The sequence below is a fragment of the Syngnathus floridae genome, chromosome 18 (genome assembly GCF_059516105.1).
Source record: "Syngnathus floridae isolate MCC-2025c chromosome 18, RoL_Sflo_1.0, whole genome shotgun sequence".
NCBI lineage: Eukaryota > Metazoa > Chordata > Actinopteri > Syngnathiformes > Syngnathidae > Syngnathus > Syngnathus floridae.
Window position 1 is genome coordinate 3,162,994 of NC_142430.1, and position 27,309 is coordinate 3,190,302.

The 27,309-nt window shown below is 42.8% G+C and overlaps 1 protein-coding gene and 2 long non-coding RNA genes across 3 annotated transcripts in view; 1 reads left to right on the forward strand and 2 right to left on the reverse strand.

Moving 5' to 3' along the window:
• Window positions 1-27,309, reverse strand: part of LOC148382177 (uncharacterized) — a 45,543-nt gene that overhangs the window by 16,662 nt on the left and 1,572 nt on the right. The window contains exons 2-4 of the mRNA XM_088360665.1: window positions 24,417-24,525; window positions 22,893-23,012; window positions 22,677-22,755 (exon numbers count right to left, since the gene is read on the reverse strand). Of these exons, the coding sequence (XP_088216791.1) occupies window positions 22,677-22,755; window positions 22,893-23,012; window positions 24,417-24,525 (308 nt within the window). The remainder of the gene's footprint in view (window positions 1-22,676; window positions 22,756-22,892; window positions 23,013-24,416; window positions 24,526-27,309) is intronic.
• Window positions 3,875-5,133, forward strand: LOC148382178 (uncharacterized). The gene is made up of 4 exons (XR_015854175.1): window positions 3,875-3,939; window positions 4,063-4,140; window positions 4,217-4,468; window positions 4,545-5,133. It is a non-coding gene; the product is annotated as an uncharacterized LOC148382178 (long non-coding RNA).
• Window positions 17,725-18,983, reverse strand: LOC148382179 (uncharacterized). Its single transcript, XR_015854174.1, has 4 exons — window positions 18,919-18,983; window positions 18,718-18,795; window positions 18,390-18,641; window positions 17,725-18,313 (listed from the first exon to the last, which is right to left on the reverse strand). It is a non-coding gene; the product is annotated as an uncharacterized LOC148382179 (long non-coding RNA).

Genomic DNA, 27,309 nt, shown 5'->3' on the forward strand with positions numbered 1-27,309 from the left:
TATTTTACCAATGAAAAGTTTGAAAGGTTTTCGAAATAGTCACCCCACTACTGGGGATAAATGGCTCGGATATTGGTGGTATTTAACTGGTCACCCGGTTAGCACCGACTGGGGCACCCTTGTCACCACACAAACGCAAGATTTTTGGCCCTCTGGTTCCAGTGAAGAGGCTGTGTTCTTTGGTAAACGAGTAACTTTGAAAAATCAGGGCACAAGCCTCCTTTTGACTCTTACACTCCCTGATGGTCAAAGTCGTCCTCCAAATGCCACTTTAACACTTCTTGTTGGGGTTTTCAACTGTGGGCTTGGTCCTCTGGAATTGATCCCCACTTTCCTATTGCTATTTGCATTAACAAAACAATGTCGATCGCAGACCGTCCCGTTACAAATAATTACACCTTGTCAGCAGGAGCAAAAATCACAAGTATGCCCCTCACTGATATAGACAGCTATTTTGTAGCCTCCACAGGAATAAGCGGTCAAACCAACAACTGGCTTCTTATGGCTGAGCAAGCCGCAAAAATGGCTAACACCAGTTGCATTGCATGTATGGGTCCAAGACCTCTTTTGAAAATCATACCTGCAAATATAGTTCCTAAGTGTGCTGTTGTTTTAATGTTAAACTCATCCATTTCACCCACTCATGATTGTTTTAAATGGGATAAGGTTTACCCTGTTGCCTCTATGACAAAATATAAACCCCTTTTTTCGTCCGATGTAGCTAAGGGTAATTTTACATGCATTAGATTACCTGGTACTGGTGAGAAGCTCGGCGCCCTACCTACTCCATGGTGTGAGTCCATGACCAATGTCACTGCCCCTTTTTTGCCCATTGCTCGTAGTGATATTTGGTTTTGGTGTAATAGTAACAAACTTTATGATAGGTTGCCTTTAAACAGCTCTGGAATTTGCGCTTCGGTAACCCTATTGTTTCCTGTTCATTTGATACCAATGTCCTCTTATGATCTAACATCTTTTGCTAAGTCCGTAGTACCCGAATACTGGCCGAGAACGAAGCGAAACGCCGAATGGCAGGGCGCAGCTAATAGGAGGATAATTCCGCCTCTTGTGTAGAAAGGTCTGTTCCTATCTAACTCTTACAGAAAAACACTCTAAACAAAAACAACTTTGTGATTATTAGTATAATGTAAACAATAACTACTGTTTCTTAGATTCTTAAATGCTCAAACAGTTTTAACTTAATGTGCTCAAAACTTCCCCCATAGAATTACCCCAAAAATTCCATAAACAAAAATAACATTAGGGGTTTCTGATTGACAAATCTGTGTCCATTTATAAATCAAGCCTATTAGGCTTAATGACGGCTCTCCCAGACCTGGTTCTGGGAGCAGGAGTCTCTGCAGATGAGTCATGGGGTACCACAGCAGGTGATGTGGGTGCCTGCGTTGGAGCTGGCAATGGTGTTTGCTCATGCGGTGGCAAATCACTGTCTTGTGCAGGTGTGTGTAGCGGTATTAGGTGTTGGCGGTTGCGTCTCACCACACCATGAGGTAAATCCACCAGGTAAGACCTCGGAGTGTTGTGGTGTTGGAACACAGTTCCAGATACCTTTGGTTACCCATACACGTTGTCCTGGTGACAAGTCACTGAGCGTTTCGGCACGTTGACACCTGTTATAGTTTTTAGCATCAGCAAATGCTTTGTCAGGTTCAAAATCAGTAAAACGGATCAGCAGACAAAACCAGTGAGGCAGAATGTTGAGTCTTTTCTCGCGAGGAGTGCAACCAGACTTACAGCAGTCCGACTACACTAAAAATCTGTTTTACACTCCTCGCTCTTTTTATTTGGAAATGCCCTATCCACAGTGTGAGACGATTAGCTCTTAAAGGGGGGGGGGGGGGGGGGGAGATTGTGGCTTCGTCTCGTAAGAAAAGAAACAAAAAGTAACGCACAAAGTGTTGCGTGCAGATATGGCTATATCAGCAAAACAGTTTAAGCGATATTCCGAGAGATAAAAAGAGAAAGTGACGTCCTTTAAGGAAGATCAGAAGGTTCATGACGCATCGTTGGACGTGTTGTTTTCACGATCTGTTCTGGTGGACGCTGAGCTGTCAGCAGCATCTTATTTGACACAACCGTCATCTCGCCCCTGACCCAGCCGTAATCCTTCTGTTCTGTTGTACAAGATAAGAATAAGCAAGGCAAAGCAGCAAGCATACTGAACAGTAACATTGTGAATAAGTACTCATTAGAGAACGCATGATAACATATATATACAATTTTTCTAACAATTCCCCCCTGTTTATCATAAGTTCTCGGGGACTAACTTATCACCCATATGGCCACTTCAAAAGATTTTCAGCCAAGGGATCACATTTCGCAAGAACTAACTTACACTTGGGAGGAAATTGAGTCTTAATCGTCAAAGCCAGAGTCACGAAACAAATCGGACAGGTTTACCACGACAGGTTTACCACAATGGATTCGCTGACAGAGTCGTCACTAGAGAAAGAACTCCCGTCGATCGAAAGGTCATCCCTTTGGAGCAACGGAAAAGTCTCAGCTGGTGGAGAGATAGCAGTTGTAATTAGCTTATTAATTAAGGATCGGAGACAAGGAATGCAGCAACATCCACACAGGGTCAAAATGGCAGAGAAAACGGCAATGGAGACCAGGACCGAGGAAACCAGGGTGCGGTACTTTTCGAACACGTTCAACCAGTCGGTCCAAACCTCCGTGTTCACCCCATTGTGTTCCTTCATCCTCCCATTCAAGGTCCTCAGACCCTCAAGGGCCTGGGATAGGCTTCCATCGGCTGCAGTATTATTTGGAATAAATGTGCAACATTGCTCACCAAACATGGCGCAGACACCGCCCTCTTTTGAGAGTAGCATGTCAAGGGCCATTCGATTCTGGAAAGCCATGAGGGAAGTAGCGGCCAGTTGGGAGTGGACCGCCTTGAAACCCGCCTCGGTCCAGTTTCCAAGCCTCTGCACGTTGTAGTGGATGTAGTTAATCCTGTCAACATTTTTGTTAAGAGTACACCACCAACACAGGGCGGATTCAAAACCAGCTGCTATCCGATTCACCAGCTTATACTCATCCGGTACTCCTCTAGGAACACCAATGGCGTCTATGTAAGTTGGATTAGCAGAGAGAGTTATAATGCGGCAGGCTTTGATGTCTATTCATATGCAAATGAGTTAGGGGGTCATAAAATTTTATGATCTATTGATGTTAAGATTTATGACGTATTTTATTGGGGGTCATAAATTCTTTAGCGGGTTGGTGGCATCAAGATGGCGCCAGTCGTGACGGCGCCATCTTTGACTGTCGCCATTTTGGTTTGCTGGCGCCATTTTTAAGATGTGGATATGTATGGGCATGTATTTTTATGAATCAAGACAGGTGGAGCACCTGTGCTAGCTTTGCTAACAGCCCTCTGAGCTACCTTTGCATCCGGCCCGTACGTGTGAGATTGAAGGGGACCCTTTTTGTTGAGAAGGCGAAGGGGAGGGGGTGTTTGTGATAGGGTGGGGGGTTTGTGATAGGTGTCAAAGTTGGCTGGAAGAGAGTCGCATATAATTTGAGAATCAATAGCTCAGCCAAAGTTATCTGAAAGCGAGAGACGCATGTAATTTGGTAAACATTGGTTTAGAGGATCAAAGGGCTTTTGTTGAGAAAATCACACTGTTACAAGTCACAAGTTATCTCTAATGTAATTTGACAAACAATAGCGGAGTCGGTATTACTGGGGCCAAGGATATGAGAAAGACCTCTTTGATGCGTCATCAACATACGACCAAAGTTATCCGATTTACCGCGACACGTGAGCTCATAGGCGTGGTCTTATCCCCGCCGAATTTAAAAGTTTGGTGTGGACGAGCATCATTTTGGAGAAGACAAGACAAGACAAGCCATCACTCTGACGAACAGAATCGAAGCGTGTCAAAAAGTTGTTTTCGAGAATGGTTAAAGGTAAGTCATTTTACTACATTTCTCACAATAATGACAATAATAATAACAAATAATAATAATAATAAATAATAATAATAAGTTATTTTTATAAAACAAGATGTATTGTTTATATAATATTTGCAGACAACATCGTTTTTGCCGATGTCCACGCATCTTTTGACGACGATTTTAGCGACGTTTACCTAACACAATCAGACTACGGTGAGTCAATAGCGCATCTAAGATAGTTCTTATAGAGGGTATTAGTTACTGATTTTATTTTTTATGTTTGTATCAGATCTCGTGGCCGCGGCCACTAGAAAAAGCGTTCGGCCGACACAAGCTGCTTTCGACCGCCATATTGGAGCAGTGGAAACGACAGAGTCAGAGCGACCAGCTGTATCAGAGTCACGTGTTACTGTTGAAACCAATCCGATTGCACCCCACACCAACCGACAGGAGGCAGCGACGGATTCTGAACTACTTGAGGCTCTATCTACTTACGAAGCTTTAAACCATCATCATCAAGAGTCGACAAACAAAGTTGGAGGTATTCCTTATATTTTTTCTCTCTTTATGTGCTATCATACTTGCTATTTTCGGTATTATAAAGGATTAACTTACAGGTGAACATCGTGACACCGAGCCACAGAGAGAGAGGAAGAGGAGGAAGAGGAGGGGGCACCCCTTCTACAACACCCACCACTCAAACAGCAGGGGGCCTCTCAGGTGTCGGGGTAACTGTATCTACAAAAGACGGTTACAAGAGTGCTTTAAGATTATACGTGCTCTTACAGATTTAGCCGAATCAAAATAGGTTTGTGTTGTTTCTGCTGTGTTTTGTAAAAGAAAATATAATGGATCATTCAAACCTTACGTCGACGGAGTCGGATTTCTTAGCAAACATTTCTGAAATAGATTTGCCATCATTTAACGGGGCAAGCCAAAGAAGTGACACACCAGAGCTAGATTTATCAAACGTTAACAATACGTCTACGAGTCGAGTAACAGATTTGCTCAACAATGTGACCGTTGCTTTGTCAGAGGGGGAGAGACCAGACAGTCCTGCTATTCTCACTCATTTACAGACTGTCATAGATGAATTGAACAACCGAAGCCCGAATGAAGGTGGACAGAGTCCTACACAAATCCCGTCACAATTGCTAAACATGATAGCAGAATTAAACAACCATGCTAATGACAGCGACGGGCGTATCAGTCCTGACATTCCTGCCCAGTTGCTAAACATCATCCAAAATCTAAATACACAGCCTCTGGTTGACCCGTTGACCACTAACTCTCGCGATTCATCACCACCGGCTGCTATTGACGCCGTTCGGCCGATATTTCAGCCTAACAACTGTGCTGTTATAACTGATCATGAAATAGACGTTATTGATGACAACACATCACCGTTTCAACACACGCCCCAACAATCTAACAACGGTTCTGTATTAGCTGACCAACGCGGCGGTTCGGTTGTAATCAACAGGCCGCATTTCAATAATGTAGAGGTGAGACGACGGCTAAATATACCATCGCAACAGAACATTAATGATTTTGCAACCTTCTACCTCCAGATTGAAGACAGAATAGATGATGTCTTGCAAGAGGTAGCTAGCAGGGCGCAAACAGGTGATGTAATTCAGATAGAGCTCGCGGCTGGTAACGATAGAGCTCACATCTGCCCGCAAACTAGTGATATAAACTCTATCAGAGATAATGTATCAAACCTGCTTGAACGTTTAGCCCAATCAAATACAGAGCTTCTGGCTGATGAGAGCTTAGAGCTCATTGTACAAATAGTCACTCCATTGCGTGGTGGTGGTGGAATGCGTCGAAGGCTGCTGAACACTACCAACAGAGAGATTTTGAGGTTGAAAAAACGACACCTACACATACCTCGTAATAAAAACAATAATTTGTGTTTCGCTCTCTCGCTAACCTATCTGCTAAATGACACACTGACAACAAAACAAGCCACGAGACACGCACGGCTCTTACAGGAGAGTGTAGGATTGGATTGTCAAACACCTGTGAGTCTGGGCGATGTCCATAAATTTGAGAAAGTCCTCAAACGGAAAATAACTGTAATGTATCGAAAAGAGGACTGCCGCCCCATGACCTTTTTCGACACGCGTTACCCCAAAACAGATAACGACACTCTATTTGTCTTAAACCTTGAGGGCCACTATTACGGCGTGAAAGCGATTGAGGCATTTGTGGGCCACGCATTCTTCTGCAGGTATTGTTACAAAGGGCATGACAATTGGCAACAGCACCATTGTGCAGGACACTGTGGCGTTTGTCTTGATCCATGCTGTAAACAGCGACGGTTTAAACCTATCATCTGCCCCGACTGTAACAAATCTTGTCGTAATGAGGAATGCCTTATCAAACATAAAGAGTCCCGATCAATGAATCGTGCGAGCAACTGCGCTTCATACAAAAAATGCTTGGAATGTGGTCTCCAGTATTATGTGAAAGCTGATGGTACCGGTGCTAAACATCGCTGCCCCGTTAAAAAATGCGCAGTGTGTGATGAGATCATAAATCAAGATGACGCCTTATTGAACCCCCACATGTGCTACATTCAGCCCATCAAACCTCAACCACCGTGCAAAAATGTAGTCTACTACGATTTCGAAACTTATGTAGACACAAACGGTTTACACAAACCTTTTCTCATCTGCTGCAGATCGAATAGACTGACGAAGCATTGGTATGGCACAGATTGTGTTGATGAATTTCTCAGATTTTTCCGAATGCCACGGTTTAAACAAACTACGTTTGTTGCACATAATGCGAGAGGTTTTGATTCATACATACTGATAAGGAGAATGCTCGAATTAGGTCTCAAACTCGACATTCTGATGCAAGGGAGTAAAGTTCTATCATTTGTCGATTTAGACACAAAATCACGATTCATAGACTCTCTCTCATTCTTGACGATGCCTCTAAGCGCAATGCCTAAGGCCCTGGGGTTTGAAGACAAATCAAAGGGGTACTTCCCACACAAATTCAGCTCTTTAGAGCATCTAAACTACGTCGGGTGTCACCCTGACCCCATGTACTACGGCACCGAGCGAATGTCACCCTCCCAACGATCAAAGTTTGACGAGTGGTATGCCAAAGAAGCTAGCAATGTGTTTGATTTTGCTAAACAGGCAATAGCCTACTGCGAGAATGATGTTGATCTGTTAATGCAAGGGTGTGAAAAATTCAGGAGTGAGTTTTTTGAGGCCACCGGAACAGATCCATTCAATGCAGTAACAATTGCGTCGGCGTGCATGAAAGTTTTCAGAGCTAATTTTCTGACCCCTCAAACACTAGCCATTACACCATCAGACAACTATATGCGTCAGTACAAAGCTTTCTCACACGATTCTATTCAGTACATGCAATGGATCATGCACAGTCAAAATATCCAAATTAGACACGCATTGAACGGTGGTGAAGTTAGGATAGACAACTACTTTGTAGATGGTTATTGTGAAATCGGGGGCGTAAAAATAGTGTTTGAGTATTTCGGTTGTTATCACCACGGCTGCGCAGAATGCTTCGACCTCTCTAAAATATGCCCGACAACCAAACGCCCTTTTCAGGAGAGGTTTGATAAAACACAAAAGAAAATTCAGGATCTACAGCTTAGACAGGATGTGTACCTTGTAATTATGTGGGAGCATGAATGGTTGCAAATGAAAAAGATGGACATAGAGGTGAAGGAATTCCTTAAAAAATCCAAATTTCCTGCACCGCTCAAACCGAGGCAGGCTCTTTTTGGGGGCCGAACAAACGCATTCGTTTTAAAATACACGGCAGAGCCAGACGAGCGTGTGTTGTATGTTGATGTGACATCATTGTATCCTTTCATCAACAGTACAGCCACCTACCCAATCGATCATCCAACGATTATCCACGGTGATTTTAAAGACCCTAGGTCGTATTTTGGTTTCATCAGCGCCACAGTCAACCCACCCCGTGGTTTATATTTTCCCGTTCTACCGTTCAAAACAGCTAAAGGTAAACTCGTCTTCACACTGTGCCGTACATGCGCCGAGTGTAACAACCAGCAGACGGCGTGTACACATAGTGATGAGCAAAGATCGTTGACAGGTGTTTGGACAACCCCTGAATTTGTTAAGGCACTAGATCTCGGGTACACGGTTGCGGAAATTACAGAAGTGTGGCATTACACAAGAACGAGCGACACAATTTTCCGTGATTACATGCGAACATTTCTAAAAGGTAAACAAGAATCTTCAGGTTATCCAGCTCACGCGGTCAACCAGGCTGACAGAGAAAGATACATAGAAGAGTATGCCGTTCATCAAGGTATCCAACTCGATCCTTCCAAAATTGCTGTAAACCCTGGCAAAAGACAAGTGTCAAAACTCTGTCTTAACAATCTGTGGGGAAAACTAGCGCAACGTGACAACATGGCAAACACAAAAATTGTGACAAAATCAGAGGATTTTTTTGAGCTTCTGTTTTCAGGTCTGTACAATGTGAAATTCTTCCATTTTATCAATGAGAAGCTCTCAATTGTGCAGTATTGTATCAACATAAACAATGAGATCCCCGCCTCAAAAACATCAAACGTGGCTGCAGCGTGTTTCACAACAGCCTATGCACGCTTAAAAATGTACAGCTATTTAGAAATTTTACAGAGGCGTGTCCTTTACACCGATACAGACAGCCTCGTGTACACTGTGAAACCGGGCGAAAGTGTTCTCCCTCTAGGGGATTATCTGGGTGATTTGACAGATGAGCTTTCGAATGACAGCATTTTAGAATTTGTCTCAGCAGGGGCAAAAACATACGCTTACAGGATGCGGGAGACAGGTCACACAGTCATGAAGGTGAAGGGAATCACGCAGACTCACGAAAGCGGTCAGAGCATCAATCTCGATAGCATGCTCAATTTGGTTCAAGGGTACATCGATACAGCATGTGCAAACTCAGATGTGCTATACGCCCCCCAACATAACATCGTTCGCGATAAGAGAGGGTTTCATCTCAGAAACATGTCATTTTCCAAGCGGCTTCGTGTGGTGTACGATAAAAGAAGGCTGCTAGAGCGAGGCACCACTGAACCGTTTGGCTACTGATATTTCTATCTATCCATACGTGTGTCTGCGTGTGTGGAAATGGCTTTTAATCAGATTGAATTCGACCCCAGATTAGAACTTCCTTTCTCATCTTTAGTCGCAGGGCCTTCAGGTTGTGGGAAGACTTTCTTTGTAAAAAATGTATTGCAAAATCCTGAACATGTTCTAAGAAAAAAACCTGATAATATTGTCTGGGTTTATACAGCACATCAACCAATGTACGATGAACTCAAAAACCTGAATAAAGACATTGTTTTTATCAAGGGGCTGCCTGAATCTTTTGATGACGAGAAGCTGTTCCCGCCACACCAGCACCATCTACTGATTCTGGATGACATCATCTTCCAAGCTTCGGATAACCCTGAAGTGGTCCGAATATTCACCCAATATAGACATCATAAAAATTTAAGCGTTATAATGCTAACACAGAATGTATTCCATCAGGGCAAATTTAGCCGTACTATTAGTTTAAACAGTAATTATTTGATTTTGTTCAAAAACCCCCGTGATAAACAGCAGGTGAGTGTCCTGGCGAATCAAATTTCTCCCGGCAACCGGAAGTTTTTCCTGGAATGCTTTGAAGATGCTACAAGAGAGCCGCATGGGTATTTACTGGTAGATTTGACACCTTCATGCCCAGAACAATATAGACTACGTACAGGTGTACTACATAACCAGTGGCCTGTCGTTTATATACCCAAACAATAAAACGATGACGAAGCTTTTAAAAACAAACGCACCGTTACTCAAATCTCTGTTTACATCCAAACCGGCCAAACGTAAGCATTTGCTACTCAGAGGCCCTAGTAGTCTGGTGAAAGCGTTATGTGAGATTGCTCTAAATCTTCTTAAAGGACATGTACCCTTAAAATCAAAACTTTACAAGAGACTTAAAAAGCAAAAGAAAAATATCCGCTTTTTGGCTGATAAGAAAAATACTTTGAAGAAGAAAAGAGCTGTGTTAGTTCAGAAAGGTGGTTTTATATTACCGTTGCTGGCCGCTTTCGCACCTGTTCTCAGGAGTGTCATTAGCGGCTTTATGAGCAAATCATAAAAAATGAGTTTGAAAACGGCTCAGAAAATGTTCCTGATTTCACCTTATCAGTTCGAGAGGCTGAATCGACCCGCTCCGACCATCCGTGATACAGATGTATCCATTTGAAATCCGTGTACAGATACACCTGACATGTTTCATGAAACATGTCAGGTGAATAACCTAAAACAATTTGTTTGATATAAAAGAAACCAGTGAAGTGATTAAATAAGGAAAAACAAAATGAACTTAGTACAAGTATTACGAAGAAGTTATGGAGAGAACTGCGTCAAGGAATTTCGCCTCCTTGAAAGACTGACGAAAAAACGAGCCCGCTACAGGAACCACCTGAGGTTCAATCTACGCTGCCGAGACGAAGAGGTAACGCCGGCCAGCCTGACAATCAAGAACCCAATCCCGACCAGGAATGCGGAAAGGATTATCAGAAGAGTGCGGATGACTCTGGTCAAAGAACGGATACGCTGCACAACCAACAAACTCAACAACATCAACGATGAACTGCAGCGGCTGACGGAACAATTCAAACACCGGTACGCCCTGGACAACAACACAGAAACAACACTACACGGACATTTAGATAATATACACGAACAGGAATTCGCTGCCACAAAAAAGCGACACATCGGAAAATTGGACAGACTCATCGCACAAAAGAAGGCACAACCGGACGACACACATATCAACGATAAATGGATTCACAATATGTCACGCCACAAACTCACCCAGGCAGAACGCAGCATACTAGCAAAAGGACTCAACTACGCAATCACACCCAAAAACATACCCGTCGATGATTTCATTTTAGCCACGGAGTTAGCATGCGAAAAAATACATAACCCAGGACAAAAAGCAGCACTACGCAATGAAGTTGCAGGTATTTTAAAAACGGCTAAATCACCACCCAGTAACATTACAAAACAGGAAGTAAACGCAATGATCACACTAGCAAAAAATAAAGACATTACAATCCTCCCAGCGGACAAAGATAGAACAACAGTAATTATGGACACAGACACTTACGAAGAATCAATGCAACAGTTACTACAGGATGACACTTACGAAGTAGTACAAAAAGACCCAACAGAAGACAAGAAAAACAAACTCAAAGCATTACTCAAACCACTACTCATTGAAAATAAAATAAACAAACAGACATACAATCACTTAATACCCACAGCAAATATCATCCCCAGAATTTATGGCACACCAAAAATTCATAAACCAGGTACACCTCTCCGCCCCATCGTAGACAGCATAGGGTCAGTCACATACAACCTTTCAAAAGCACTCACAGAAATAATAAAACCACTACTAGGACTCACGGATCGACACTGCAAAAACTCGAAACAACTCGCTACAGAACTCACACACGTAAAGGTACAGAAAGATGAAATGCTCATATCACACGACGTCATTTCACTCTTCACAAAAACACCCACACATGCCACCATACACATAGTACATGACAGACTATCAGCAGACAGGACACTTAAGAAACGCACAAACCTAACAGCACAGGACATCACCCAACTACTCCACTTCATCGCCACCTCCACATACTTTCAATACAGAAACACAATTTACAGGCAAAAAGAGGGATTCCCCATGGGAGACCCTCTTTCTGCCATCATGTGCAATTTTTTCATGGAAGATCTGGAACAAAAGGCACTCTCAACAGCTCCGGACACATACAAACCCACACTATGGAGACGCTACGTCGATGACATTCTAGAAAAAACAAAAACAGGACATACACAACACCTGACAGACCATCTCAACACCATAGACACCACCGGTAACATTAAATTCACCCATGAAGAAGAAACAGACCAAGCCATAGCCTTTCTAGACATCAACATACACCATACAAACAACGGAGACATAAAAATAAAAGTACACAGAAAACCCACACACACCGACCAATACCTCCTCTGGACATCAGAACATCCCACTATACATAAACTGTCAGTTGTCAGAACACTATATGAACGCACAACAATAATCACGGATCCGGAGGACGTAGCACAGGAAGAACAATACATACAACAGGCACTTAAAAAATGTCAGTATCCACAATGGGCAATAACCAAAGGTGCAGAACAGGTAAAAAACAAAGGATACAAAACACAGGGGAAAAGAAAGAAACAAACACGGAAACAAGAACCCAGTGGAATGGTGATTTTGCCGTATGTCAGAGGAATTACGGAACGCATCAAAAGAGCCATGAATAAACATAACATAACCACACCTATCAAACCACATACAACACTCCGTCGAATACTGGTCCACCCAAAAGACAAAGTCAACCCGGAAAACAAATGCAATTCCATATACGAAATTCCATGCAAATCATGCAATAAATCATACATTGGAGAGACAGGGAGGAACTTCATCACAAGAAAAATAGAACACAAGAAGGAGTGTGAGAAGGAGACGGCAACAAGACAAACAAGAGCAATAAAACTACAAGCAGAACAGGAGCACTACAAGTCAGCCATAACCGATCACTGTAAAAGAGAAAACCACATCATGAACTGGGAAAAGGCCAGAGTCATCCGCACTGAAGAAAATAAACATCAGCGTTGGATCAGGGAGGCCATTGAGATCCGCAAGCGGGGCCCGAGAACCATCAACAGGGATGAGGGAGCCTATATGCTCTCTACAACCTGGAACAGCATTCTGGAGAGGTGAATGGACAGCAGAGGGCGTGGCTCACCTGTCAAATCTGACAGGTGAGCCACGCCTTCATCCATCTGCTGATAAAGATGCGTCACTATCACATCTGTGACACTCTGATGAAGGCGGAAGAAACCGCCGAAACATGTCAGGTGAATAACCTAAAACAATTTGTTTGATATAAAAGAAACCAGTGAAGTGACTTAGATAATACACGCAATGTTGACCGCAGGTGTCTGTGAGCTCGTGTTGCAACTGCCCGTTCTGATAGTCGACCCGTTTAGAATGCTTCTTCAGAAATCTGTATATACTCGACGGGTAGTACGGGCTGTCCGGTGGCAGACCAAAAGGATCAAAGAATGTGGCCGAACCGTCCGATTCTAAAGTCAAAGCGAGCCAGTGCTCACCGGGTAAATGTCTTGGATGCGTGTTGACGATGTAATATTTTGGAGGCGGGTCTCTGACGTCAGCTAACTCATCCGATGCGAAAACACCTCCGAATAATGTTCTCTGCATCCGGGTCATAATCATGTCCAGTTCACGACCGTTCATAGCGTTAATAATAGTCCATCAATACTTCCCTCTTAGCATTAATTTCGATAAGCGAATCGTATGCAGCATATACGATAAGGGTCGCGGTATGTGGTAATGGGGTTCTGAAGCGCAAATCGAGTCTTAGGACCCCGTTATTCACAGGTGACAAAGCCCCGGAATCATCTACCTGACTTAAATTGAAAACAAAAAGTGAGTAGCCCTGACTAAAATCCTGTTGATCGATACAAAGAGGTAGGTCTTTCAGAAAACGCCCTGTTGCTGTGTATAAATTATGAAATTCACGTGTACATATCCCAGCTTCGAAATTGGGCTGAAAAGCTTTGGCAGGTATTTGTCGACCTTCGTGGCTGAGAGCTAAATACTCTATGTTATAATGCAAAAAATTAAACGGGTTTAAATCTCTCCGGCCCATGAAACTGTTGTGGTTTACGAGCGCTATTACAATTTGTTTGGGGATGTGGCCGAGGAATAGATTATCCTGATGACAAATTCGTGAGTTTTGTGGTATACTGAAGGTCTTCATATTGATTCTGGTCAACGGATAAAGGGCGTTACCTTTCTGTAAAGCGGCGGCGTGACCTATCGCCACAGCCGGTGAAATTGATACTTTTTTCACAAATAACGATGCTCCTAGTATTTTGAGACACGAATCACTGTCTGGAGCGCTCATGAGACAGAAATCATCAGAAGCTCTAGTTAACTTTAGACGTAGATCCACATTATTCAATAGATGGCGTTCGGAAAAGAAAATATCTCCATGAAGCGGCCCCGTGAGATGGAATTCACGTGAGCCGGCAATCTGCTGTGCGCGCCGCACAAAACCAGCGTTAGCCACGCCCTCTTCGAACGAAATCGCGTCCATACGCCCCCCCAGATAATCACCTAGAGGGAGAACACTTTCACCTGGCTTCACAGTGTACACGAGGCTGTCTGTATCGGTGTAAAGGACACGCCTCTGTAAAATTTCTAAATAGCTGTACATTTTTAAGCGTGCATAGGCTGTTGTGAAACACGCTGCAGCCACGTTTGATGTTTTTGAGGCGGGGATCTCATTGTTTATGTTGATACAATACTGCACAATTGAGAGCTTCTCATTGATAAAATGGAAGAATTTCACATTGTACAGACCTGAAAACAGAAGCTCAAAAAAATCCTCTGATTTTGTCACAATTTTTGTGTTTGCCATGTTGTCACGTTGCGCTAGTTTTCCCCACAGATTGTTAAGACAGAGTTTTGACACTTGTCTTTTGCCAGGGTTTACAGCAATTTTGGAAGGATCGAGTTGGATACCTTGATGAACGGCATACTCTTCTATGTATCTTTCTCTGTCAGCCTGGTTGACCGCGTGAGCTGGATAACCTGAAGATTCTTGTTTACCTTTTAGAAATGTTCGCATGTAATCACGGAAAATTGTGTCGCTCGTTCTTGTGTAATGCCACACTTCTGTAATTTCCGCAACCGTGTACCCGAGATCTAGTGCCTTAACAAATTCAGGGGTTGTCCAAACACCTGTCAACGATCTTTGCTCATCACTATGTGTACACGCCGTCTGCTGGTTGTTACACTCGGCGCATGTACGGCACAGTGTGAAGACGAGTTTACCTTTAGCTGTTTTGAACGGTAGAACGGGAAAATATAAACCACGGGGTGGGTTGACTGTGGCGCTGATGAAACCAAAATACGACCTAGGGTCTTTAAAATCACCGTGGATAATCGTTGGATGATCGATTGGGTAGGTGGCTGTACTGTTGATGAAAGGATACAATGATGTCACATCAACATACAACACACGCTCGTCTGGCTCTGCCGTGTATTTTAAAACGAATGCGTTTGTTCGGCCCCCAAAAAGAGCCTGCCTCGGTTTGAGCGGTGCAGGAAATTTGGATTTTTAAAGGAATTCCTTCACCTCTATGTCCATCTTTTTCATTTGCAACCATTCATGCTCCCACATAATTACAAGGTACACATCCTGTCTAAGCTGTAGATCCTGAATTTTCTTTTGTGTTTTATCAAACCTCTCCTGAAAAGGGCGTTTGGTTGTCGGGCATATTTTAGAGAGGTCGAAGCATTCTGCGCAGCCGTGGTGATAACAACCGAAATACTCAAACACTATTTTTACGCCCCCGATTTCACAATAACCATCTACAAAGTAGTTGTCTATCCTAACTTCACCACCGTTCAATGCGTGTCTAATTTGGATATTTTGACTGTGCATGATCCATTGCATGTACTGAATAGAATCGTGTGAGAAAGCTTTGTACTGACGCATATAGTTGTCTGATGGTGTAATGGCTAGTGTTTGAGGGGTCAGAAAATTAGCTCTGAAAACTTTCATGCACGCCGACGCAATTGTTACTGCATTGAATGGATCTGTTCCGGTGGCCTCAAAAAACTCACTCCTGAATTTTTCACACCCTTGCATTAACAGATCAACATCATTCTCGCAGTAGGCTATTGCCTGTTTAGCAAAATCAAACACATTGCTAGCTTCTTTGGCATACCACTCGTCAAACTTTGATCGTTGGGAGGGTGACATTCGCTCGGTGCCGTAGTACATGGGGTCAGGGTGACACCCGACGTAGTTTAGATGCTCTAAAGAGCTGAATTTGTGTGGGAAGTACCCCTTTGATTTGTCTTCAAACCCCAGGGCCTTAGGCATTGCGCTTAGAGGCATCGTCAAGAATGAGAGAGAGTCTATGAATCGTGATTTTGTGTCTAAATCGACAAATGATAGAACTTTACTCCCTTGCATCAGAATGTCGAGTTTGAGACCTAATTCGAGCATTCTCCTTATCAGTATGTATGAATCAAAACCTCTCGCATTATGTGCAACAAACGTAGTTTGTTTAAACCGTGGCATTCGGAAAAATCTGAGAAATTCATCAACACAATCTGTGCCATACCAATGCTTCGTCAGTCTATTCGATCTGCAGCAGATGAGAAAAGGTTTGTGTAAACCGTTTGTGTCTACATAAGTTTCGAAATCGTAGTAGACTACATTTTTGCACGGTGGTTGAGGTTTGATGGGCTGAATGTAGCACATGTGGGGGTTCAATAAGGCGTCATCTTGATTTATGATCTCATCACACACTGCGCATTTTTTAACGGGGCAGCGATGTTTAGCACCGGTACCATCAGCTTTCACATAATACTGGAGACCACATTCCAAGCATTTTTTGTATGAAGCGCAGTTGCTCGCACGATTCATTGATCGGGACTCTTTATGTTTGATAAGGCATTCCTCATTACGACAAGATTTGTTACAGTCGGGGCAGATGATAGGTTTAAACCGTCGCTGTTTACAGCATGGATCAAGACAAACGCCACAGTGTCCTGCACAATGGTGCTGTTGCCAATTGTCATGCCCTTTGTAACAATACCTGCAGAAGAATGCGTGGCCCACAAATGCCTCAATCGCTTTCACGCCGTAATAGTGGCCCTCGAGGTTTAAGACAAATAGAGTGTCGTTATCTGTTTTGGGGTAACGCGTGTCGAAAAAGGTCATGGGGCGGCAGTCCTCTTTTCGATACATTACAGTTATTTTCCGTTTGAGGACTTTCTCAAATTTATGGACATCGCCCAGACTCACAGGTGTTTGACAATCCAATCCTACACTCTCCTGTAAGAGCCGTGCGTGTCTCGTGGCTTGTTTTGTTGTCAGTGTGTCATTTAGCAGATAGGTTAGCGAGAGAGCGAAACACAAATTATTGTTTTTATTACGAGGTATGTGTAGGTGTCGTTTTTTCAACCTCAAAATCTCTCTGTTGGTAGTGTTCAGCAGCCTTCGACGCATTCCACCACCACCACGCAATGGAGTGACTATTTGTACAATGAGCTCTAAGCTCTCATCAGCCAGAAGCTCTGTATTTGATTGGGCTAAACGTTCAAGCAGGTTTGATACATTATCTCTGATAGAGTTTATATCACTAGTTTGCGGGCAGATGTGAGCTCTATCGTTACCAGCCGCGAGCTCTATCTGAATTACATCACCTGTTTGCGCCCTGCTAGCTACCTCTTGCAAGACATCATCTATTCTGTCTTCAATCTGGAGGTAGAAGGTTGCAAAATCATTAATGTTCTGTTGCAATGGTATATTTAGCCGTCGTCTCACCTCTACATTATTGAAATGCGGCCTGTTGATTACAACCGAACCGCCGCGTTGGTCAGCTAATACAGAACCGTTGTTAGATTGTTGGGGCGTGTGTTGAAACGGTGATGTGTTGTCATCAATAACGTCTATTTCATGATCAGTTATAACAGCACAGTTGTTAGGCTGAAATATCGGCCGAACGGCGTCAATAGCAGCCGGTGGTGATGAATCGCGAGAGTTAGTGGTCAACGGGTCAACCAGAGGCTGTGTATTTAGATTTTGGATGATGTTTAGCAACTGGGCAGGAATGTCAGGACTGATACGCCCGTCGCTGTCATTAGCATGGTTGTTTAATTCTGCTATCATGTTTAGCAATTGTGACGGGATTTGTGTAGGACTCTGTCCACCTTCATTCGGGCTTCGGTTGTTCAATTCATCTATGACAGTCTGTAAATGAGTGAGAATAGCAGGACTGTCTGGTCTCTCCCCCTCTGACAAAGCAACGGTCACATTGTTGAGCAAATCTGTTACTCGACTCGTAGACGTATTGTTAACGTTTGATAAATCTAGCTCTGGTGTGTCACTTCTTTGGCTTGCCCCGTTAAATGATGGCAAATCTATTTCAGAAATGTTTGCTAAGAAATCCGACTCCGTCGACGTAAGGTTTGAATGATCCATTATATTTTCTTTTACAAAACACAGCAGAAACAACACAAACCTATTTTGATTCGGCTAAATCTGTAAGAGCACGTATAATCTTAAAGCACTCTTGTAACCGTCTTTTGTAGATACAGTTACCCCGACACCTGAGAGGCCCCCTGCTGTTTGAGTGGTGGGTGTTGTAGAAGGGGTGCCCCCTCCTCTTCCTCCTCTTCCTCTCTCTCTGTGGCTCGGTGTCACGATGTTCACCTGTAAGTTAATCCTTTATAATACCGAAAATAGCAAGTATGATAGCACATAAAGAGAGAAAAAATATAAGGAATACCTCCAACTTTGTTTGTCGACTCTTGATGATGATGGTTTAAAGCTTCGTAAGTAGATAGAGCCTCAAGTAGTTCAGAATCCGTCGCTGCCTCCTGTCGGTTGGTGTGGGGTGCAATCGGATTGGTTTCAACAGTAACACGTGACTCTGATACAGCTGGTCGCTCTGACTCTGTCGTTTCCACTGCTCCAATATGGCGGTCGAAAGCAGCTTGTGTCGGCCGAACGCTTTTTCTAGTGGCCGCGGCCACGAGATCTGATACAAACATAAAAAATAAAATCAGTAACTAATACCCTCTATAAGAACTATCTTAGATGCGCTATTGACTCACCGTAGTCTGATTGTGTTAGGTAAACGTCGCTAAAATCGTCGTCAAAAGATGCGTGGACATCGGCAAAAACGATGTTGTCTGCAAATATTATATAAACAATACATCTTGTTTTATAAAAATAACTTATTATTATTATTTATTATTATTATTATTTGTTATTATTATTGTCATTATTGTGAGAAATGTAGTAAAATGACTTACCTTTAACCATTCTCGAAAACAACTTTTTGACACGCTTCGATTCTGTTCGTCAGAGTGATGGCTTGTCTTGTCTTGTCTTCTCCAAAATGATGCTCGTCCACACCAAACTTTTAAATTCGGCGGGGATAAGACCACGCCTATGAGCTCACGTGTCGCGGTAAATCGGATAACTTTGGTCGTATGTTGATGACGCATCAAAGAGGTCTTTCTCATATCCTTGGCCCCAGTAATACCGACTCCGCTATTGTTTGTCAAATTACATTAGAGATAACTTGTGACTTGTAACAGTGTGATTTTCTCAACAAAAGCCCTTTGATCCTCTAAACCAATGTTTACCAAATTACATGCGTCTCTCGCTTTCAGATAACTTTGGCTGAGCTATTGATTCTCAAATTATATGCGACTCTCTTCCAGCCAACTTTGACACCTATCACAAACCCCCCACCCTATCACAAACACCCCCTCCCCTTCGCCTTCTCAACAAAAAGGGTCCCCTTCAATCTCACACGTACGGGCCGGATGCAAAGGTAGCTCAGAGGGCTGTTAGCAAAGCTAGCACAGGTGCTCCACCTGTCTTGATTCATAAAAATACATGCCCATACATATCCACATCTTAAAAATGGCGCCAGCAAACCAAAATGGCGACAGTCAAAGATGGCGCCGTCACGACTGGCGCCATCTTGATGCCACCAACCCGCTAAAGAATTTATGACCCCCAATAAAATACGTCATAAATCTTAACATCAATAGATCATAAAATTTTATGACCCCCTAACTCATTTGCATATGAATAGACATCAAAGCCTGCCGCATTATAACTCTCTCTGCTAATCCAACTTACATAGACGCCATTGGTGTTCCTAGAGGAGTACCGGATGAGTATAAGCTGGTGAATCGGATAGCAGCTGGTTTTGAATCCGCCCTGTGTTGGTGGTGTACTCTTAACAAAAATGTTGACAGGATTAACTACATCCACTACAACGTGCAGAGGCTTGGAAACTGGACCGAGGCGGGTTTCAAGGCGGTCCACTCCCAACTGGCCGCTACTTCCCTCATGGCTTTCCAGAATCGAATGGCCCTTGACATGCTACTCTCAAAAGAGGGCGGTGTCTGCGCCATGTTTGGTGAGCAATGTTGCACATTTATTCCAAATAATACTGCAGCCGATGGAAGCCTATCCCAGGCCCTTGAGGGTCTGAGGACCTTGAATGGGAGGATGAAGGAACACAATGGGGTGAACACGGAGGTTTGGACCGACTGGTTGAACGTGTTCGAAAAGTACCGCACCCTGGTTTCCTCGGTCCTGGTCTCCATTGCCGTTTTCTCTGCCATTTTGACCCTGTGTGGATGTTGCTGCATTCCTTGTCTCCGATCCTTAATTAATAAGCTAATTACAACTGCTATCTCTCCACCAGCTGAGACTTTTCCGTTGCTCCAAAGGGATGACCTTTCGATCGACGGGAGTTCTTTCTCTAGTGACGACTCTGTCAGCGAATCCATTGTGGTAAACCTGTCGTGGTAAACCTGTCCGATTTGTTTCGTGACTCTGGCTTTGACGATTAAGACTCAATTTCCTCCCAAGTGTAAGTTAGTTCTTGCGAAATGTGATCCCTTGGCTGAAAATCTTTTGAAGTGGCCATATGGGTGATAAGTTAGTCCCCGAGAACTTATGATAAACAGGGGGGAATTGTTAGAAAAATTGTATATATATGTTATCATGCGTTCTCTAATGAGTACTTATTCACAATGTTACTGTTCAGTATGCTTGCTGCTTTGCCTTGCTTATTCTTATCTTGTACAACAGAACAGAAGGATTACGGCTGGGTCAGGGGCGAGATGACGGTTGTGTCAAATAAGATGCTGCTGACAGCTCAGCGTCCACCAGAACAGATCGTGAAAACAACACGTCCAACGATGCGTCATGAACCTTCTGATCTTCCTTAAAGGACGTCACTTTCTCTTTTTATCTCTCGGAATATCGCTTAAACTGTTTTGCTGATATAGCCATATCTGCACGCAACACTTTGTGCGTTACTTTTTGTTTCTTTTCTTACGAGACGAAGCCACAATCTCCCCCCCCCCCCCCCCCCCCCCCTTTAAGAGCTAATCGTCTCACACTGTGGATAGGGCATTTCCAAATAAAAAGAGCGAGGAGTGTAAAACAGATTTTTAGTGTAGTCGGACTGCTGTAAGTCTGGTTGCACTCCTCGCGAGAAAAGACTCAACATTCTGCCTCACTGGTTTTGTCTGCTGATCCGTTTTACTGATTTTGAACCTGACAAAGCATTTGCTGATGCTAAAAACTATAACAGGTGTCAACGTGCCGAAACGCTCAGTGACTTGTCACCAGGACAACGTGTATGGGTAACCAAAGGTATCTGGAACTGTGTTCCAACACCACAACACTCCGAGGTCTTACCTGGTGGATTTACCTCATGGTGTGGTGAGACGCAACCGCCAACACCTAATACCGCTACACACACCTGCACAAGACAGTGATTTGCCACCGCATGAGCAAACACCATTGCCAGCTCCAACGCAGGCACCCACATCACCTGCTGTGGTACCCCATGACTCATCTGCAGAGACTCCTGCTCCCAGAACCAGGTCTGGGAGAGCCGTCATTAAGCCTAATAGGCTTGATTTATAAATGGACACAGATTTGTCAATCAGAAACCCCTAATGTTATTTTTGTTTATGGAATTTTTGGGGTAATTCTATGGGGGAAGTTTTGAGCACATTAAGTTAAAACTGTTTGAGCATTTAAGAATCTAAGAAACAGTAGTTATTGTTTACATTATACTAATAATCACAAAGTTGTTTTTGTTTAGAGTGTTTTTCTGTAAGAGTTAGATAGGAACAGACCTTTCTACACAAGAGGCGGAATTATCCTCTAAGGCAGGGGTCACCAACACGGTGCCCGTAGGCACCAGGTCGCCCGTGAGGACCGCATGAGTCGCCCGCAGGACTGTTCTAAAATTAGCTCAAATAGCGGCACTTGTCAGTGATCTGCATCTATTTATTTTACAGTCAAACCTCGGTCTTCGAACGTCCTGGTTCTCGAACAAATCGGAATTCGAACAAAAAATTCGAAATTTTTGTGCTTCGGTTGTCGAACAAAATTCGGAGGTCGAACCTCACGAGATGAGCCGGGAGGACCCAAGAAAACCCGACCGCGTGGCCTGGATGCCGACTGATTCCGTTGTTATTGTATTTTCGTTACTTTGAGGATTGTATTAACCCCTAATCATGCCACCAAAGAAAGCAAGTGGGAGCAGTAAAGCCATCCTAAAACACAAAGACGCTCTTAAAGCAATACGACAGTGAGCGCCCGGCGCGCTGTGGTTGCGCGATCGGACCAAATTAAGCTCCCTGCGCACTGAGGTCCACTTAAATTTTGGAAAGTACATCAGGACTTTAAAAATATTTTCTAAATTTTAGCGACCACTCTGTCACAATAATGCGACCAGCGCGGTGCAGTTGCACGGTTGGCGACGCGCTACATAACTGGTTAATCAGTGCGGTCCCAGCTCATTGTTTTACAAGGTTGTGAAAAACAGAAACTAGTGGAGCATTTTAGATGACTAACTAAGCAATAATGTTTCCACACCATTTGGAAAGTTTCAACAACTGAATGGTTAAACTTTCCAGAGTCAAGGAAAGCAGAAAGGTTTAAACAAAGTTAATAATTCTAGTCTACATTCCACCATAATCATACGTTCAAGATAGTTTGTCAACCCTAACACTTTTGTTCTTACCGTCCATGAGGTTGTAGAGGTTGCAGTAGTTTGTACCATGGTCTTTTATGAGATACCAAGTCTCAGAGATTGACATGGCCTAGGGAAACCATACAAAAAATAATCACATAGGGAATAGGAAGACGGATGGAAAAACATCACCTAGTCAGTGATTCAAAGTCAGCAGTTATTAATTTCAGACATTGTAAGATAGTTTATACATGAGTGGAAACCTACCGAAACATGACAGAAGTTGTGGAAATAATAGGGAAGTAGGCGAAAATGAATAACATCCACATATCTCTTAACGGGTTGCATGTGTTTGGCAGCTATAAAGTGGACCGAGGCAGACTCTAACTGGAAGGCACAAGCACATCGAGTATAAATGATTGAGACAATCACATGACTTTTACACTGTCAGACATACATTATAGTGTTACTAAAGCAGTTCTTCTCAAATAGTGGGGCGCGCCCCCGTCGGGAGGCACGGTGCGATACCAAGCGTGTGGCACCAGGGAACATGCTTTTCTTTTTTTCTAGATTAAAGGGTAATTATACATTCACTGCAGTAGGTGGGAGTGGCGGTATCACTGTAAGAGTGTGCGTAACGAGTAGTCACTCTACAGTGTAGAACGCATGGAACATATGCACACACAGCACAGAGCAGGCGATAAAATATGCAGTGGGACACCATAGAAAAAATATTTAACAGGGTTGAAAAGAACGGCGGTGAGAGACGGAGATAAGAGAATTGAGAGTCACACGAACACTAAGACAAGGAAATATGATGAAGCATACGTAGCGCTCGGCTTCAGTGTGACTACGATGGGAGACGAGGAAAGACAGGCGTGTTTACTGTGCCTTACAATGTTGGCAGCGGACAGTATGAAGCCAAATAAATTAAGGCGGCACTTAAAGTCATTGCACCCCAATCACGCTGATAAGATGCTTAAGGTTTTTTAGCGAAAACGGGCTGAATATTGCCAACAATCATCCCACTTTGTGAATGCTACTTCAGTCAACCAGCAAGCACTGTTAGCGTCATAAAAAGTAGTGTACCAAATTGCTCTGTGCAAAAAAAACAACAACAACACTATTGCAGCCGTGGATATGGTCTCTGTCATGCTGCCTCATTTTAATTTAAAAAAAAACAGCACAAATTGTTTTATTCATTTTGGTTTTGTAGGTTAAAATGTTTTATATATTGTGCTCCTGAGTTAATGTTGCTGATTACTTTGAATTGAATATTATTTATTGCTGTTATTTAATTTAATATTATGCATGTTTATTATTATTTTATTGTATTTTTTTCAGCATAAAATGGCAGTTGGTCAAGAATGTTTGTAGTTTAAGTAATTAGAATTTTTTAATTTCAGACAAAGTGATGCACTTTGAATCTGTTCTATTACAGACTAAAAAACAATGTTATTAATCAAGTTATTCTTTATTGTAAATTTATCTTTCTTTATTTATTTTTTGTTTTTCTTTAATGTTAATAAGGGTACAAGCATGGGGTGTGTGAAATGTTTTCTTCTCCTTGGGAGCATCACAGAAAATAACTGAGAAGCACTGTTATGTTATGTCATAGGGGTGTTTTAATACCTTCTGAATATCTGGATTATCAAATTTGCCCAAATGTACATATTATAAAATATATTTCTTTTGCAATATCTAACACATTTACAAACGTAATACAAAAATAATGGTACAACGTTTTAGGTACAATTTTAGATATTGCTATATTTCAATCACACATACAACCTTGTACAAGCATCGTTGGCCGTCCTGCCTGCAGCCAGCCATGGTTTCCCACTTTCTTATTTGTAGAACCAGGGATTTGTAAACTGTCTGACAAGGTATGCCAAAATACCTGGAAGGGGTGAAACAGTCAATGTTATTGAAAGGGTACTTTCACTGACACGGTCCATACAAAAACAATGTACAGTACTTTTTAAATGAAAGTTGAATTGCAATACTCTAAAACCCTCTTTACTGCATCTCACTGGGATGGGTTAGACAGAAAAATATACTTTTAAAATGAAAGTTTAATTATCATACTTAATTGATCTTTAAGGAATTCTCTTTATCACCTTGGAGATGAGTCAGTGATGGTGTTGGTTGCCCATCTGTCGTTATGCCTCTGACTTAACAGTACATTACATTCAACGTTGAATGTCCATCCATCAATCCAACCACTCATTCATCAGTTGCTCAGGAAACAAATTGGCAGCATACTTCATGTACTGTATTAGTGAACCAACTTATATTCCCCCTCCTTTTTTGAGAAATTGTATTTTCGAGTGACGTGTAGGCTGCAAAAGCACCTAACTTTCTTCCTGCGCTGTTGATTACGGGCAAATTTACTCAGCATCTCCCCATTTCTCTCACTTAAATTCTAACACCATTTACCTGAAGTATGATCAGTGTTTCTGTCGGTCCATAATCTTTGACCATGGGTTGGCCTCAGATGTGAACATTGACGCAATTAAGGCTGTTCCCGAACAAGGTACATTTTGTTAACAACCTATATTAGCTGTGGTGCAATTTAACTAAATGATTTTTTCCCAACAACAAACAATAAAAAAAAAGCAAAAAACATCCTTATACTAACTACCGTATTTTTCGGACTATAAGTCGCGGGTTTTTTTTCACAGTTTGGGTGGGGGGGTGACATATACTGCGGAGCGACTTATATGTGAATTTTTTTCATAAATTTTCAAAATTAAAAAAAAAAGTGAAACCGCGATGTAGCAAGGGATTACTGTAATTTGAATTTCAAGTCACGTCAGCAGCGCGGCGCGGCAGTTGTTTACATAAAGGACAAAGATTCGATCACGGGATGACGAAGATGACGAATCATTAGCGGTTTTGTTTGTAAGTGACACGGAGGACGAAGAGTTTGAAAGATTTGATGATTTGGAGTGACACAGAAGGTATGAAAAACTATTATGGCTTTTACGCACGCCCGGTCCTACTCTACGGAGCTCTCTTTCACCTCCATGGATGGAAGTCGGGGGCCGGCGCTCGGCCAGGTGGCTTTCCGGGGACGGTGGATGGGGGGCTCGGACATGGCGTTTACGCACGCCCGGTCCTATTCTATGGAGCTCTCTTCCAACTCTGTGGCTGGAAGTGCCACCTCCGGGGATGAAAGTCCACGCCGCCACACGCCTGGAAGTCCACGCTGGTGCTTGGGGCCGTGTGGCGGTTAACTATTTATGTTATAGTTATTTGATATATTTTATTTGGTGTAGCAACTTGTATATGTTTTTATCGTCAGTCCAACCCAGCGGCGCCTGGAAAAGGGACTTTAAACCGATGTTGATGATATGTTTTTATCGTTACAGTTCAGTAGTTGTTGGCTCGTTGAACTCTTGTTTTGTTAAATAAAGAGCCGTTTACCAAACCCACCTCTTTCCTTGTACTTTGTTAACGCTACAATGTAGTTATATACTAGATCTGTGGAATAACGACGAGGCTGACGTCAGGGCGCACGTGCGGCGTTGTTGACAATTTGAATTTGATCGACGGATTTAATAATTTGGAGTGACACAGATGGTTTGATAATATTATTGCTTATATAATATTTATTTGATATATAATTTATATATCGTTATATGGGCCTGTGGGATATTTTGAAGTGCAAGAGCCGTCAGCGGTGCGCATCCATTGGTGACATAAAGGACGATCGATGGATTTAATGAATTGGACTGACGCAGATGGTTTTATAAACGTGTTATTCATGTATTTATTTGTTATTTGAATAACTCTGAATGTTGCGTCAGGCCCGTTCTCAGTTCTTCGTTTCTGTTTATGTCACGTTAGCATACCTATTGTTTAGCCTGTTCTTGCTCGTTCATGTCTGTTCTAGGATTTTGTTGAATAAATTTCCCCCAAAATGCGACTTATACTCCGGAGCGACTTATATATGCTTTTTTTCATGTTATTGTGCATTTTATGGCTAATGCGACCTATATTCCGGAGCGACTTTTAGTCCGAAAAATACGGTAACATGCACAAAAGAATCAGCTTTTTGTTTTGGAACATTAAAAAAGGGATAAAAGGGAAAATTAAACTTCAAAGCATTGTGGGACAAGTCACTGATACCCAGTCCTCTGGGAGGGGACTCACTCATGCACCAAGTAAATTTTTTGTGGGGGGGGCAAGTCACATTTCGAGATTTGGAGTCACAATCCCAAAGGCACACCAGGCATGGTCCACAGCAGCAGGCAGCACCCGCCAACGCAAGCGGATTTGCTCCCAGTGTGCCAGATAATTTCTTGCTGTTAGTACCCGATGAGGAATCTGCTTTGCAACGACTATAAATGGTGTAGCTACAACTTGAAGCTGGCTCCCAAAAACGGCTTCCTTCTGAGAAGGTCTGTCAAGTTTCTTGGTCATGTGATTGACAAGAGTGGTGTCGACAGACCCCAGTAATATCACGGATATGAAAACTGCCGACCTCACGTCTGATGATGTGACCCCATCCCAAAAGCGAGTGAGATCCTTTTTAGGGATGCTGAATTACTATCAGCACTTAGTGCTCAGATATTCTTTCATTGCCAAGTTCTGTTTGATCTTTTTACGGGTGTAAACAAGAAAGGCAAACACCTAATCTTCCAAGCTGAAAGTTGCACCCCTCTAACTGGATGCTGAA